Here is a 14,636-nt window from a genome sequence, read left to right on the forward strand (position 1 = left end):
AATGGTGACAGTGGTTCCTCTAGGCATCTAATGCTCCAAAATGACGCGTTTTTCGTCCCAAAAGAGAGTCAGCATAACCTTCCCTGCTGATGTTTCTTTTCGAAACTTCTTTGGCACCATCCCTTGCTCGCTCTCTTCGTTTCCGGTTGGTGGAAGTGAACCCAGGTTTCGTCCCCAGTAACGATTCTTGCAAAGAAGCCATCACCTTCTCGTTCAAACAGCCGAAGAATCAACACGACGTTCTCTCATTTCAGGAGTCAGCTGCCGTGGCACCCATCTTGCAGACACTTTGTGAAACTGGAGCACATCATGCACAATGTGGTGTGCTGATCCATGACTAATCTGTAAACATGCTGCAATGTCATTCAGTGTCACTCGGCGGTTTTCCTTCACTATGGCTTCAACTGCTGCAATGTTCTGTGGAGTCACAACTCGTAGTGCCTGACCTGGACGAGGAGCATCTTCCACTGAAGCCGCACCATTTGCGAACTTCATTCGTAGACTTGCTGATGTGACAAACATGAATCACCGTACTGAACCTTCATTCGTCGATGAATTTGAATAGGTTTCACACCTTCACTTCGCAAAATCTGAATAACAGAACGCTGTTCTTCCCTCGTACAAGTCGCAAGTGGGGCGGCCATCTTTATACTGATACTGCGACGGTATGTGTGCATCTGCACTATGCTGCCACCTACAGGCCATTCTGCACGCTGTATGTAGCACGCTTACCAACTTACAGGATAACGACGCTAAATTTCGATTTGTTATTACAAATTTAAGATTTTCATTTGACTCACCCTCGTATATGGTGGTTCAAACAAGTTGAGCTAGTAGTTCACAGTACCCACATCTAGTGCAGTGATGAATCTTGAGTTTGGAACCATAAATATACGATCAGTTATTTTACTTGCCTGTTATAAGGTCGACAGAATAAACTACTGAATCACAGCAAGCATTTTAATTATACTTGTAGTATCCAGCGTATATATATTACGGATGTTGAGATTTTCAGGCGAGGTCTGCAGGCTGACCATTAGCGTTGCCATGTATTAGTGTTTGGCTTTTCATATGTCTTTAACACGAACCGTGGTGCACAGCAGGACGATGCCGTCAGTCTACAAGATAGTGCGAGGGCTGGCACACCTGGGGTCACAACGCGACTCACGTCCTACAGTGTTTAAGATTCGCTACAGCACGAGCCATAACCTGTACGTTTTGGTCCTTAGGTGATAGTGTTCACAACGGGCGACATATCTTCTAGCTTTTGTGTGCGGCGACAGCGGCTGAATGTCTGAATGACATCCCAGTCGTGTGCGCCAATTCTTATGGGCAACCTTTCTTGCCATAACATAGCAACGCGCGTCTGGACTACGCTTGAAATGACTCTTAGAGACACTTTGACAGATCCAACAGCATATGTGCGCCGCGTTGGCGCATTTACCGTTCGAGTCACATGGCAATCTGCTGAGCTATACTGGAAATTCAGCCGTCCTAAATTACATAGGTAGCTGTACGTAGTGATTTCCCATGATCAGTAGAGCAACGGAAAGACAAATAAAAACACATACAGCTCGGGTTACGAAAGGATGGGGAGGCAATCTGTAGTTTCCTTTTCCAAGGAACCATCCCGGCATTTCCCGAAAACTTAAATCTGAATGGCCGGACATTTCAACCATCTTCCTCCCGAATCCGAGTCCTGTGTACAAACCTACATCTACATTTACATCTGCATCTACATCCATATTCCGCGAGCCACCTGAAGGTGTGTGGCGGAGGGTACCTTGAGTACCTCTATCGGTTCTCCCCTCTATTCCAGTCTCGTATTGTTCGTGGAAAGAAAGGTTGTCGGTATGCCTCTGTATGGGCTCTAATCTCTCTGATTTTATCCTCCTCTTCGCGAGATATATGTAGGAGGGAGTAATATACTGCTTGACTCCTCGGTGAAGGTATGTTCTCAAAACTTCAACATCAACAAAAGTCCGTACCGAGCTACTGATCGTCTCTCTTGCAGAGTGTTTCACTGGAGTTTATCTATCATCTCCGTAACGCTTTCGCGATTACTAAATGATCCTGTAACGAAGCGCGCTGCTCTCCGTTGGATCTTCTCTATCTCTTCTAACGGCTGGTCCCGGCGGAGGTTCGAGTCCTCCCTCGGGCATGGGTGTGTGTGTTTGTCCTTAGGATAATTTAGGTTAAGTAGTGTGTAAGCTTAGGGACTGATGACCTTAGCAGTTAAGTCCCATAAGATTTCACACACACACACACACACACACACACACACACACACACACCTCTCTTCTACAACCCTATCTGGTCTGGATCCCACACCGGTGAGCAATATTCAAGCAGTGGGCGAACAAGTGTACTGTAACCTACTTCCTTTGCTTTCGGACTGTATTTCCTTAGGATTCTTCCAATGAATCTCAGTCTGGCATCTGCTTTACTGACGATTAATTTTATATGGTCATTCCATTTTAAATCACTCCTAATGCCTACTCCCAGATAATTTATGGAATTAACTGTTTCCAGTTGCTGACCTGCTATATTGTAGCTAAATGATAAAGGATCTTTCTTTCTATCTATTCGCAGCATATTACACTTGTCTACATTGAGATTCAATTGCCATTCCCTGCACCATGCGTTAATTCGTTGCAGATCCGCCTGCATTTCAGTACAATTTTCCATTGTTACAACTTCTCGATATACTACAGTTAATCCGCAAAAAGCCTCAGTGAACTTCTGATGTTATCCACAAGGTCATTTATATATATTGTGAATAGCAACGGTCCTACGACACTCCCCTGCGGCACACCTGAAATCACTCTTACTTCGGAAGACTTGCAACGTATCTCGGTAGCTACTGTTTGGTTCAAAACAACAACTTGCTATAGTGATACTTACAATGTTAACGTCAGAGTTCTAAACATACAGCTAACAGCCATATACACTGAGGAGACAAAACATCATGACCGCTGCTCTCCGCGACGTTGGATGCCGCCTGCTACCGTTGCGGGCACATGATGCGGTACGAAAAATACCGTATGTAACCATAGCAGACACGGACGGTGTATCATCCAAACGAAGATACGGGCTGCAAATGGAGAAATTCATTGAGATAAGCGGCTTTGACAGAGGGCATATTATTATTACGCAGAGCCTGTGAACGAGTATCTCGAAAACGGCAAAGCTGATCGAATGTTCACGTGCTACTGTCGTGAGCATCTATGGAAAGACGTAGAACGACGGTGGAACTACCAATAGGCGCTAAATGGTTGGACGTCCACGACTCCTCACAGAACGCGGGGTTTGCAGGCTTGTCTGCTCTGTAATGTAAGACAGATGGTGATCTGTGGCATCTCTGCCGAGAGAGCACAATTCTGGTCCACGCAGGAGCGCTTTGGAGCACACGTTTCATCGTGTATTGTTGAACATGGAGCTCCGCAGCAGACCACCCCTACGCGTACACATGTTGACCCAACAACATCGTCAGTTACGATTGCAGTGGGCACGGGACCATCTGGATTCGACCGTCGATCAATGGAAACGAGTCGGGTCTTGGGGTGAGTCACATTTTTGGTACGCTAGGTCGCTGGTCGTCTCCACAAACGCCGTCATCGAGGTGAACGGTGGCTCGAAAGGTGCAGCACGTCACGGATACAGCCTGGTAGGAGCGGTATTATGATAGGGAGACATCCTCCTGTGCTTGCATGCGACTTTTGGTAGTAATCGAAGACACACTGACAGCTGACAGCCACCTGCATCCCTTCATGTTTGATGTCTTCCCCGATGGCGATGTCATCCTTCAGAAGTACGAGGGCTATTCGGAAAGCAAGGAACGATAGGTCGCGAAATGGTAACCACAGTGAAAATCAAAACTACTTTATTTGCAACAGTCAGCTACCTTTTCCAGCTACTTATGTCCATAGTCACCGATCCGGCTTAGACGTTTCTCGTAGTGTTGTACCAAATTTCCAATACACTCGTTATAGAAGGCAGCTGCCAGTGCTTTCCGCCAATTCTATACGCTGGTCTACAGCCCGTTGTCCGTGCCAAAATGTTGTCTTCATAGTCAGTGGATCATGTGAACAGAGATAGACGGAGATAATTACGGGCTGTATTGTGGGTAATCAAAAATTTCCGACTGAAAATGATGCAGGAGCATCTTCATTGCCCCTGCAGAATGCGGCTGAGAATTGTCTTGAAGGAGAAAACGCACGCAGTTATGTAATGTTGGCTGCATAGCTTCAGGCGAAATTTCTCACTAGGCCCTCGTACTTGGCGAGAAACACTATTGTTCTAGGTATCTTTATGTGATCCATTTGTGCTCAGAACTAAAAAGAACGACGTAACGCGATCGACGGGCATATTAGAGACACTGCCCAACACACCTGTCCAAAACTTCATCGGATTTTCACTGTGGTTTCCATTTCGCGACCGATCGTTCCTTGCTTTCCGAATAACCCTCGTATAACTGTCAGTGTCTCGGAGCCAGAACCATGCTTCAGCGGTTTGAGAAGCATTATAGTGAACTCACATTGATTTCTTGACAACCAAATTCGTCTGATGTAAATCCTATGGAACCCATCTGGGTCGCTATCGGGCGCCATTACCACGTACGCAAATCAGCGGCCGGTTATTGACGCGAATTACATGTCCTGTGCGTAGACAATTGATGCCACATGCCTCCACAAACCTACCAACATACTGTCGAATCCCTGAAACGCTGAACCAGCGACGTGTTTCGTTCCAAAGACGGAATAACAAGGTATTAAGCAGATGGGCATAATGCTTTGGCTCATCAGCGTAAGTGTTACAACTAATAATTAACTTGTACTCTTAAAAAGTCACAAAAACTTGTCTTGATTTTACACTCCATATCTATCTGATTTTCTTACTGAGTAATAGAAGACTGAGCTGAAGAAATAGCGGAGATGCTCCCAGTAATCAATCACTTAAAAATTATTTTAGTGACATTTGCAAATTCATTCAGCGTTATTTGTAAATCTAACACTATATTGCAGATACAATTCTGGAAGGAAGCCAAGGCCGTGAACAAACCGGTGGATGTCATGGTATCACCGCGGATACAGGATGCTTTCCTGGAGATGATCCAAATTTATGGCATGGAGGCGGCTGTCTACGTAGACAACGTGCAAAAGTATGTGCATAGTACTGAGTAATACCATATTTATTTTCTACGACCTGCGGAGTGAAATATAGAACACTGTTAACAGGACTACATATTTCGAATATTTTGTCGTTTGTAATTGAAATATGTACATACATAAACACGTTATTAAACTAAATATTGTTCTCCGTTACGTGGACTCCTTTGAAAAATGGTCGGCATGTAGCCATGTTTAAACAAAAATTAAGGTAACATTATCTAAACCAAGTCGTTCCACGACACTACAATACATGAAACAAAGTTAACCCATGAGGAATATAACTAACGAACTGACTGATTACTTAGATATACACAGTTCTCCTCCAAGGGCTTGTAGGAGCTGGTATACAGAAGGCTCCCAAGGCCTCTCCCAGTGTTCCATCTATGATTTTGCAAATACACTATCTGATAAAAAGTATTTCGACAATCCTATGCAAAGCTGAATTGACCATTACATTCCACGTTAGGCGGACCTGCCAGTATAAAGGGAGGCGGGGAATACTGTATTGTCAATGGAGAAGTATTAACAGTAGAATGCGTGGTCGGTCAGGAGAGTTCAGTGAGTTTGTACGTGGGCTAGTCGTTGGATGTCACTTGAGTAACAAATCCAGCAGGGATATTTCTACCCTTCTAAAGCTGTTCGACTGTTGGTGATGTGATTGTGAAGCGGAAACGGGAAAGATTTGCATTTGGAAAATTCCTGGAGAATGTTATCTGAAATCATGTGTAGTGCTAACAATGAAGTGCGAAGGAGGTGGTGCTTACGGTATGGGGACGTTTCTCGTGATTAGGGTGTGGTCCTTACTTACGAAAAAGCTAAATCTGGAAGGATATGGACACATTTTGCAGCATTGTGTACAGTGTATAGTAGAGCAACTGTTCGGAGACGATGATTGTTTGCATAGGCATGACAATTCACTCTGTTATAAAGCAGCAACTGTGAGGCAGTGCTTTGTGGACAGAAACATTCATGAAATGAACTGCCTTGCCCAGAGTACTGACCTGAGCCCAGAACTCCTTTAGAATGAGTTAGAATGTCGACTCCGCTTGAGGCTCCATCGTCCAACATCACTATCTTCTCTGGAACCGAGCGAGGTGGCGCAGTGGTTAGCACACTGGACTCGCATTCGGGAGGACGACGGTTCAATCCCGCGTCCGGCCATCCTGATTTACGTTTTCCATGATTTCCCTAGATCACTTCAGGCAAATGCCGGGATGGTTGCTTTGAAAGGGCACGGCCGATTTTCTTCCCCACCCTTCCCTAATCCGAGTTTGTGGTCCGTCTCTAATGGCCTCATTGTCGGCTCTTGAGGAAGATTGGTCTGCCGCTCCTGTAGATACATCCAGAAACCCCAATGGAAGGGTCCCCAGCAGAGCTGTAGGTGAAGGTTTGACACACTCCATGTTAACTTTTGAATAACAGATTCAATAAACACGTAGTTGCTATATAACTAAGAAGGTAACTCATCTGTTCATGGTGTTTTGGTTTGACCTCCGAAGCAGAGACTGAAACACAAGACTAGCCCTACTTTCTACATCTTGTCTATCTTTGTGTTATTTCTTGAATATATCTGCTGGGCACATCTAATCACGTATCTCTTCTTCCAGACTTATAGACAACGAGAGGGGATTCAGGAGACAAGGAGAATCCTTTGGATGGGACGACTACTACAACCTCACGGAGGTACGTTCTTTACATCGCGTACATGCTATGTATGGTTGTCAAGGTGGATAATGCAGACGTGAGGGAGGCACTAGTGACTGACTATATGATGCTAGATACCAAGTGCTCTTCAGAACGGTATAGTGGATTTATTAAGTAAACACACACACAGCGTATTGAACATGTGATCCTCCCTCTTAACGGATTTCTATATTAAATGTTTTCAGCAACGTTAACATTCTCTGACAATGGTGACTGTTGTAGCGAGGAGTCGCTTTCTTGCTACGAATATTCTATTTATACTTTTCGTAACAAGGTATTTTCTGATACGGTCACCCATTCAAGTATTAGCCGAGCCCAACGTTGCTTAACTTCAGTGATAGACCGGGAACCGGACTTATCAACATAACAAAGCCGTTGGATCCAAAGTGATAATAATCGATGCCAATCCTCAGGGCAAGGAAGTGACACATACAACTAACTGTTAAAGAAAACAGTGCAACGAGAAACCAGCTCAGGTTGCAAATTTCACATTTTTTTATTCACTCGATGACTAGTTTCGGACCAGGACCCATTTTCAAATCATCGTAACATAGTCAAAAATAGTATTTTCGAAAATGCAAAAAACATGTCAAAAATATGCGAATGAACAGTTACAGCGCATCTGTATTGGCTTCTTTTTTGTTGTAACGATTAAGAGAAATTTCTGACCCACAGCTATTCCAGCATCCTGGAGATTCGTGTTAAACAAATGTTCAAGATAGCGCTCAAAACTATCTTTTATTGACCAGTTTTGAAGGTAGAAACAGTCATCTTCATATTTTCAAAAACTTGCTCTATGCACTACGTATTTCGAATGAGATGGTCCTAAAATGTGCTTCATTCGTCATGTAAATATAAACATTGGCATAAAGGTGCTCTTTCACTATATACTGTGACGTTTAAGAACTGACAAGCATCAAACGACTGCTCTGTATTTGGATATTTACTTGTGACAAACCTGTTTAAATTTTATTTGTGATAGACCTGTGCGGAATGTAAAATATACATGTTAGCATGGCACGAGTAATGAACGCACAATGGAACATGACGTACAACCAAAAACGTTTTTGAAGATCTGAAGATGAGAGCTGTACCTGTCGAAACCGTTCAATAAAAAATAGTTTTGAGCACGACCTTGACTGTAAAAATTTCTGTAAAGTAGATACAGATCGTTCTTTCTCATTTCTCATTATGAGAAACTTCACACAGCTGTCAATTAATTGTGACTCAGTATCAGCAACGCAACTATTCCTGTCCATTTATTTACACAAAAACTTACTTAAATCTCCAAACGTGAGCCATGGTACTGTGAAGCCACACTCACGACAGATGGCGACAAAACCTTAGAACCAGCTAGACTAAAAAAAATGAAGCGCTTAAGACAGGAATTGTAATTCAGAAACTTCAGGAATTAAAGAGTGGAAAGATTTGGATTTTAATTTTATTTGTGATGCGATGGTGAGTGATTGATGATACGAGGAGCGTTCAGTAAGTAAAGCAACACATTTCTTACTCGGCCAATACTGAATTTGTTGTATGACTTCGTGGAATATTCTCGCTTCAACCCCTGTGGTTTCATGAACATCCGAAAGGTGGCGACGCTATCCGTAGGATCCAAAATGGCGTCTGTAATGGAGAAGCGTTCCAAATAGAGAGCTGTTACTGAGTTCCTTTCGTAGAAAACCAGAACATCGCAGGTATTCATAGGCACTTGCAGAATGTCCACGGAGACCTGACAGTGAACAAAAGCACGATGAATCGTTGGGCGAGGCGTCTAACATCGTCGTAACAAGGCTGCACAAACCTGTCCGATCTGCTGCGGGTCGGCCGACCGCACACATCCTTAGGAAACATAAGAAATGACTTCAGCGTGTTCGTCACCGCAAAAATGCAAACGAACGTCTGCTTCTCCGTGACAACGCAAAGCCCTACACGAGTCGGCGCATGCGAGAAAAGCTCACGAAACTTCACTGGATTCTTCTTGCTCATTCACGCTGCAGCCTAGATCTCGCACCTTCGATTACCATTTGTTTAGCCCAATGAACGAAAGCAGTACGTGAATGACAGGGAGGTTTTTGCTACAGCACAATGTTGGCTCCGATATCGATCAGTAGGGTGGTACCACAAGCGTAATCCCGAAAGTAAGGACTCCTATTTTTTTATAAGTACAGAACTCTGTTTGTGTGGCAGTTGGTCACACTGTTATGAAGAGTGCTTCACGCGCTGTGTGTAAACGTGCGCACGCCGCGCTGAGGCGCTCAGTCTTGGCTAGGCAGCCGTTGAGAACGGAGCTGACGTTGGATGTTACCGCCAAGTGCGAATTGCGCGCAGTTATTCGGTTGTTGAACGCAAAGGGCACTGCGCCGAATGAAATCCATCGCCAATTGACGGAAGTGTATGGTGAGTCGTGCATGGATGTCAAAAGTTTTCGTAAGTGGTGTAGAGAGTTTGCAGCTGGTCGGGCCGAAATTCACGACGAAAAAAGGAGTGGGAGACCGTCAATTTATGAGGAGACAGTGTTTAAGGTCGAGCAAAGCAAGCGTGAAGATCGGCGGGTCACCCTGGATGATCTCTGCACCTTGGTTCCTGAGGTTTCCCGAAGCACCGATCACAGAATTTTAACGGAAACATTGAACCACGGGAAGGTGTGCGCAAGATGTGTGCCACGCATGCTGACCGAGGACCACATGCGGCAACGAGTTGATGCTTCCTGTGCATTTCTTCACCACGTTGCAGCCGAACAGGAGAACTTTCTGGACTCAATTGTCACGGATGACTAAACCTGGCCATACCGCTCTACACCTGAGACCAAGCAACAATCACGCCAGTGGCGGCATCCTTCTTCGCCAAAGCCGCGGAAATTCAAACATAGTCTGCTGGTGAAGTCACGACACGGGTTTTTTGGGACTGGAAAGGGGTATTGTTGGTCGACTTTATGCCCACTGGGACCACAATTAATGCTGACAGGTACTGTGAGACTCTGAAGAAGCTCAAACGGGCATTTCAGAACCGGAGGAGAGGAATGTTGAGCAAGGGCATACACATTCTCCATGACAACGCTTGCCCACACATCGCTCGGCAAACCGTTGCTCTCCTGCAAGAGTTTCAGTGGAACATAATCACCGACCCACCCTATAGTCCTGACTTGGCGCCCAGTGAATATCACTTACTACTCCCTAAGTTAACATTTGGCCGGAAAGCGATTCAGCTCCGACGACGAGGTGAAAGAAGAGGTTCATAACTTTCTGAACAACATGGCGGCGAGCTGGTATGACATGGGCATACAAAAACTGCCACTGCGTCAATGCATCGACAGAAATGGTGATCATGTCGAAAAATAGCTAAATGTTCAAGCTGTAAACTGATCTAAACCATTGTAGAAATAAACAGGTCTACGTACTTATAAGAAAGTAGGAGACCTTACTTTTGGGATTACATTCGTACGTGGCCTTACCCAGTAAGGTGCAGCAAGGCCGTCGCATTCGACAGATATTATTTTGAAAAATAAGGTTTTGTAGCCAAAAGAGTGCACAATAATATGGTGCATTAGAATCCTGGACAAAACCAACCTGATTTCAGAAAAAAAATGTTGCATTACTATTACACCCTTCTTCCTTCTCTTGGCTTTATGCCGTGTCTTCACAGATCGGCATGTTAATCTGTATTTTGTGATGTTAGTGGTAGAGCATGGACGGATGCCCTTTCTGTCGCCACCGCTTCTCCCTGGGACGGAATCTGTGTACAACATCTTTCTGCGTCTATTGTTATTCCACGTGAAAGCGTGAGAAAATTTTGGACATTTTTACGAATCGTGTAACTGAGACAGGACTTGGGTACTAGCCCGATATTCACCTAATCGGAAGTGGGGTACCGCCTAAAAACTACATCCTGGTTGGCCCGGACACCAGCCCTCGTTGTTAACCTGCCTGGCGGATTCTACAAAAGGACGGAAAATTTACCCGAGTCCTGAAAAGAAGCCGCGCGGGTAGCCGTGCGGTCTAGGGCGTCTTGTCACCGTTCGCGCGGCTCCCCCCGTCGGAGGTTCGAATCCTCAAATGGCTCTGAGCACTATGGGACTTAACATCTGAGGTCATCAGTCCCCTAGAACTTAGAACTACTTAAACCTAACTAACGTAAGGACATCACACACATCCATGCCCGAAGCAGGATTCGAACCTGCGACCGTAGCAGTCGCGCTGTTCCGGACTGAAGCGCCTAGAACCGCTCAACCACCGCGACCGGCTCGAATCCTCCCTCGGGCATGGGTATGTGTGTTCTCCTAAGCGTAAGTTAGTGTAAGTTAGATGAAGTAGTGCATAAGCCTAGGAGCCTAGGGACCGATGACCTCAGCAGTTTGGTCCCATAGTCCTTACCACAAATTTCCAAATTTTTTCCTGCAAAGAACGTGCTAACGTGCGCGGCTATCTGGACTGGTCAGATGATAAATCCACTGCCTGACAGAAAAAATGAAGCATGCAGAATAGGAGAAGGACACGAAATGAAATTTTACGGCTTGAGAGGTCATTTGATGTTATTTCAATGATTTCAAAATCGAGAAAAATTTACAAAGAACTTGGCAGTATGAGCCACTTGTCAGTGTGACGTTGCAGCTTCTCTGGACTGGATGCATGTCCTTATTCGGTTAGGAAGGATGTCATAAAGCCGTTGTTTCCTTTCGTGAGACAAACTGACCCTCAGTTGTTATAACTGGTCCTTCATTTCCTGGACACTGACACTGAGACAAAGTTGATGTTCAAAGTGGTCTCAGCACATGTGCTATCAGGGACAGATCTGGGGGTAGTTGTGACCGCTCGAGTACCGCAACATCAAGCAGACATTTCATAGAGACATGTGGCATGTATAGATGAGCATTGTCCTGTTGAAAAATCGCACACCGGTATTGTTGCATGATAGGTGACATGTAAGGACGCAGGGTGTCAGTGACATGTCGCTGTGCAGTCAGAGTTCCCTAAAACACTACCACCGTCACCTGACGTCATTCTCGATGGCTCCCCGCACTATGACGCCAAGAGTAAAACTGCTGCGCCTCTCCAGACTGGAAGAGTGGGAGCTCTTCCCAAGTCGTCAACATACTTGCTGAAGATGGTCATCCGGGTTAGCGCAGAACCGTAACTAAGGAACGTTTGTGAATGACAAAGTAAGGTCACTTAGTGGTACTTCCAGTGGTCCAGCTGCAAAAGACACAGGCTGATCATAAAAAGTAATGCTACTTTTCTGAGTCGATTGTCATCCTTGTGAGCTTAGGTTTTAAAAATCACTCAGAGCGAGCAGTAACCCTCAGTCAAGCACGTTTGGACCTCCTCGATGACGTCAAGAAGTTTTTCATCGCTAAGAACAGTCAGACAGTCAGCCTGTGGGTCACACGCAGACGCCATGTTGTTGTAGGTTCCTGAGTGCTGAAGCGTCCTATGTTTAGCCATGACTTGCGGTTTTCAACGAGCTCGTTGCCCGTATGGCGCAACAGCTTGATTAATAAACATTACGATGATATCTCCAAAGAGCGAGCGTAACCGAGTGTCGGAGCCATCTACGCTGCCGTTTAGGTAACGTTAACAGTCTTCTGGCGCCACAGCATCGTTTGACAGAATCTCTCTGGATTACCTATGTTTCTCACCAGTATTTTAGGATTGATTGTGTGTGATTTTCTCCTTTTGACTGGAGTGTGTCTGCCAATTCAATAAGCGGTACAAATTGAACAGTTTAAGCATACTTCACCATTCATTTTAATGCTCTCATTTCATTTGGTGAAATTGTTTTCGCCTGCCGGAGTGGCCGAGCTGTTTCAGGCGCTTCATTCTGGTCCCGCACGACCGCTACGGTCGCAGGTTCGAATCCCGCCTCGAGCATGGATGTGTGTGATGTCCTTAGGTTAGTTAGGTTTAAGTAGTTCTAAGTTCTAGGGGATTGATGACCTCAGATGTTAAGTCCTATAGCGCTCAGAGCAATTTGAACCATTTTGAAATTGTTTTCTTTTACCTGTATGTGAAGGTTATATTCGAGAAACGTTCCTTTCAGTCTGTCTGCCAACATTATTTCTGTATCTCTGTAATCTCCCCACCTGTTCATAATTTCTATTGGTAGTTAGAACACAATAACAGTTAATAAGCTAGAGGTCGACGTAACTACGAGAAGGAGCTGATGTCCCGGCTACGGTCACGACAGAAAGCTGTGCATCGAGTGCCGACTTTAGGAACAGCTTATGGCACTGGGAGAACCTACTACAGTATTACTTAAACTCACAGACATTGTACAATACTGGTCCACACAAGCAGTTCAAAGCTGTTAGCCCCACTGTGATTCGCTACGTTCTACAGTACTATTTCAGATCACTCTTACAAGTTGCATCAGGTTCTTTGTCGGAAATAAATTTTGGACTATGGTTAAAGTGCTTGTTTTAATGTCTACTTTAGTGAAATAGATGACACTGTTAAATTTTTCTTTCGATGTTTTGAAGTGCATGAATGTTGTAATTTTCAGTTTCAGTGATATACATGAAACAAGAGAACCGGCGTGGACGAACTGTTAGTAAAATTGGGTACGATATATTGGTCGAATGGCTGTCAGTTCCATGCGAAGTTATCAGTGGCAACTCACAGGAAATATCCCTATGTTCGAGCCCCGGTCCGGTACACACTTTCGATCTACCAGAAAGTTTCTCAAGAAATACGTCAGTACTTCTGCGACAAACTACCCATAGCTTTTTTTTAAATTATTTTTTTGGTCATCAGTCTACTGACTGGTTTGATGCGGCCCGCCACGAATTCCTTTCCTGTGCAAACCTCTTCATCTCAGAGTAGCACTTGCAACCTACGTCCTCAATTATTTGCTTGACGTATTCCAATCTCTGTCTTCCTCTACAGTTTTTGCCCTCTACAGCTCCCTTTAGTACCATGGAAGTCATTCCCTCACGTCTTAGCAGATGTCCTATCATCCTGTCCCTTCTCTTTATCAGTGTTTTCCACATATTCCTTTCCTCTCCGATTTTGCATAGAACCTCCTCATTCCTTACCTTATCAGTCCACCTAATTTTCAACATTCGTCTATGGCACCACATCTCAAATACTTCGATTCTCTTCTGTTCCGGTTTTCCCACAGTCCATGTTTCACTACCATACAATGCTGTACTCCAGACGTACATCCTCAGAAATTTCTTCCTCAAATTAAAGCCGGTATTTGATATTAGTAGACTTCTCTTGGCCAGAAATGCCTTTTTTGCCATAGCGAGTCTGCTTTTGATGTCCTCCTTGCTCCGTCCGTCATTGGTTATTTTACTGCCTAGGTAGCAGAATTCCTTAACTTCATTGATTTCGTGACCATCAATCCTGATGTTAAGTTTCTTGCTGTTCTCATTTCTACTACTTCTCATTACCTTCGTCTTTCTCCGATTTACTCTCAAACCATACTGTGTACTCATTAGACTGTTCATTGCGTTCAGCAGATCATTTAATTCTTCTTCACTTTCACTCAGGATAGCAATGTCATCAGCGAGTCGTATCATTGATATCCTTTCACCTTGTATTTTAATTCCACTCCTGAACCTTTCGTTTATTTCCATCATTGCTTCCTCGATGTACAGATTGAAGAGTAGGGGCGAAAGGCTACAGCCTTGTCTTACACCCTTCTTAATACGAGCACTTGTTCTTGATCGTCCACTCTTATTATTCCCTCTTGGTTGTTGTACATATCGTATATGACCCGTCTCTCCCTATAGCTTACCCATACTTTTTTCAGAATCTCGAA

At 44.5% G+C, this 14,636-nt stretch overlaps 1 protein-coding gene across 1 annotated transcript in view; it reads left to right on the forward strand.

Annotated features, from left to right (window-relative positions):
* Positions 1–14,636, forward strand: part of LOC126252694 (zinc carboxypeptidase-like) — a 65,887-nt gene that overhangs the window by 16,213 nt on the left and 35,038 nt on the right. The window contains exons 3-4 of the mRNA XM_049953598.1: positions 5,025–5,161; positions 6,779–6,854. Coding sequence (XP_049809555.1) covers positions 5,025–5,161; positions 6,779–6,854 — 213 coding nt within the window. The remainder of the gene's footprint in view (positions 1–5,024; positions 5,162–6,778; positions 6,855–14,636) is intronic.

The sequence above is a fragment of the Schistocerca nitens genome, chromosome 4 (genome assembly GCF_023898315.1).
Source record: "Schistocerca nitens isolate TAMUIC-IGC-003100 chromosome 4, iqSchNite1.1, whole genome shotgun sequence".
NCBI lineage: Eukaryota > Metazoa > Arthropoda > Insecta > Orthoptera > Acrididae > Schistocerca > Schistocerca nitens.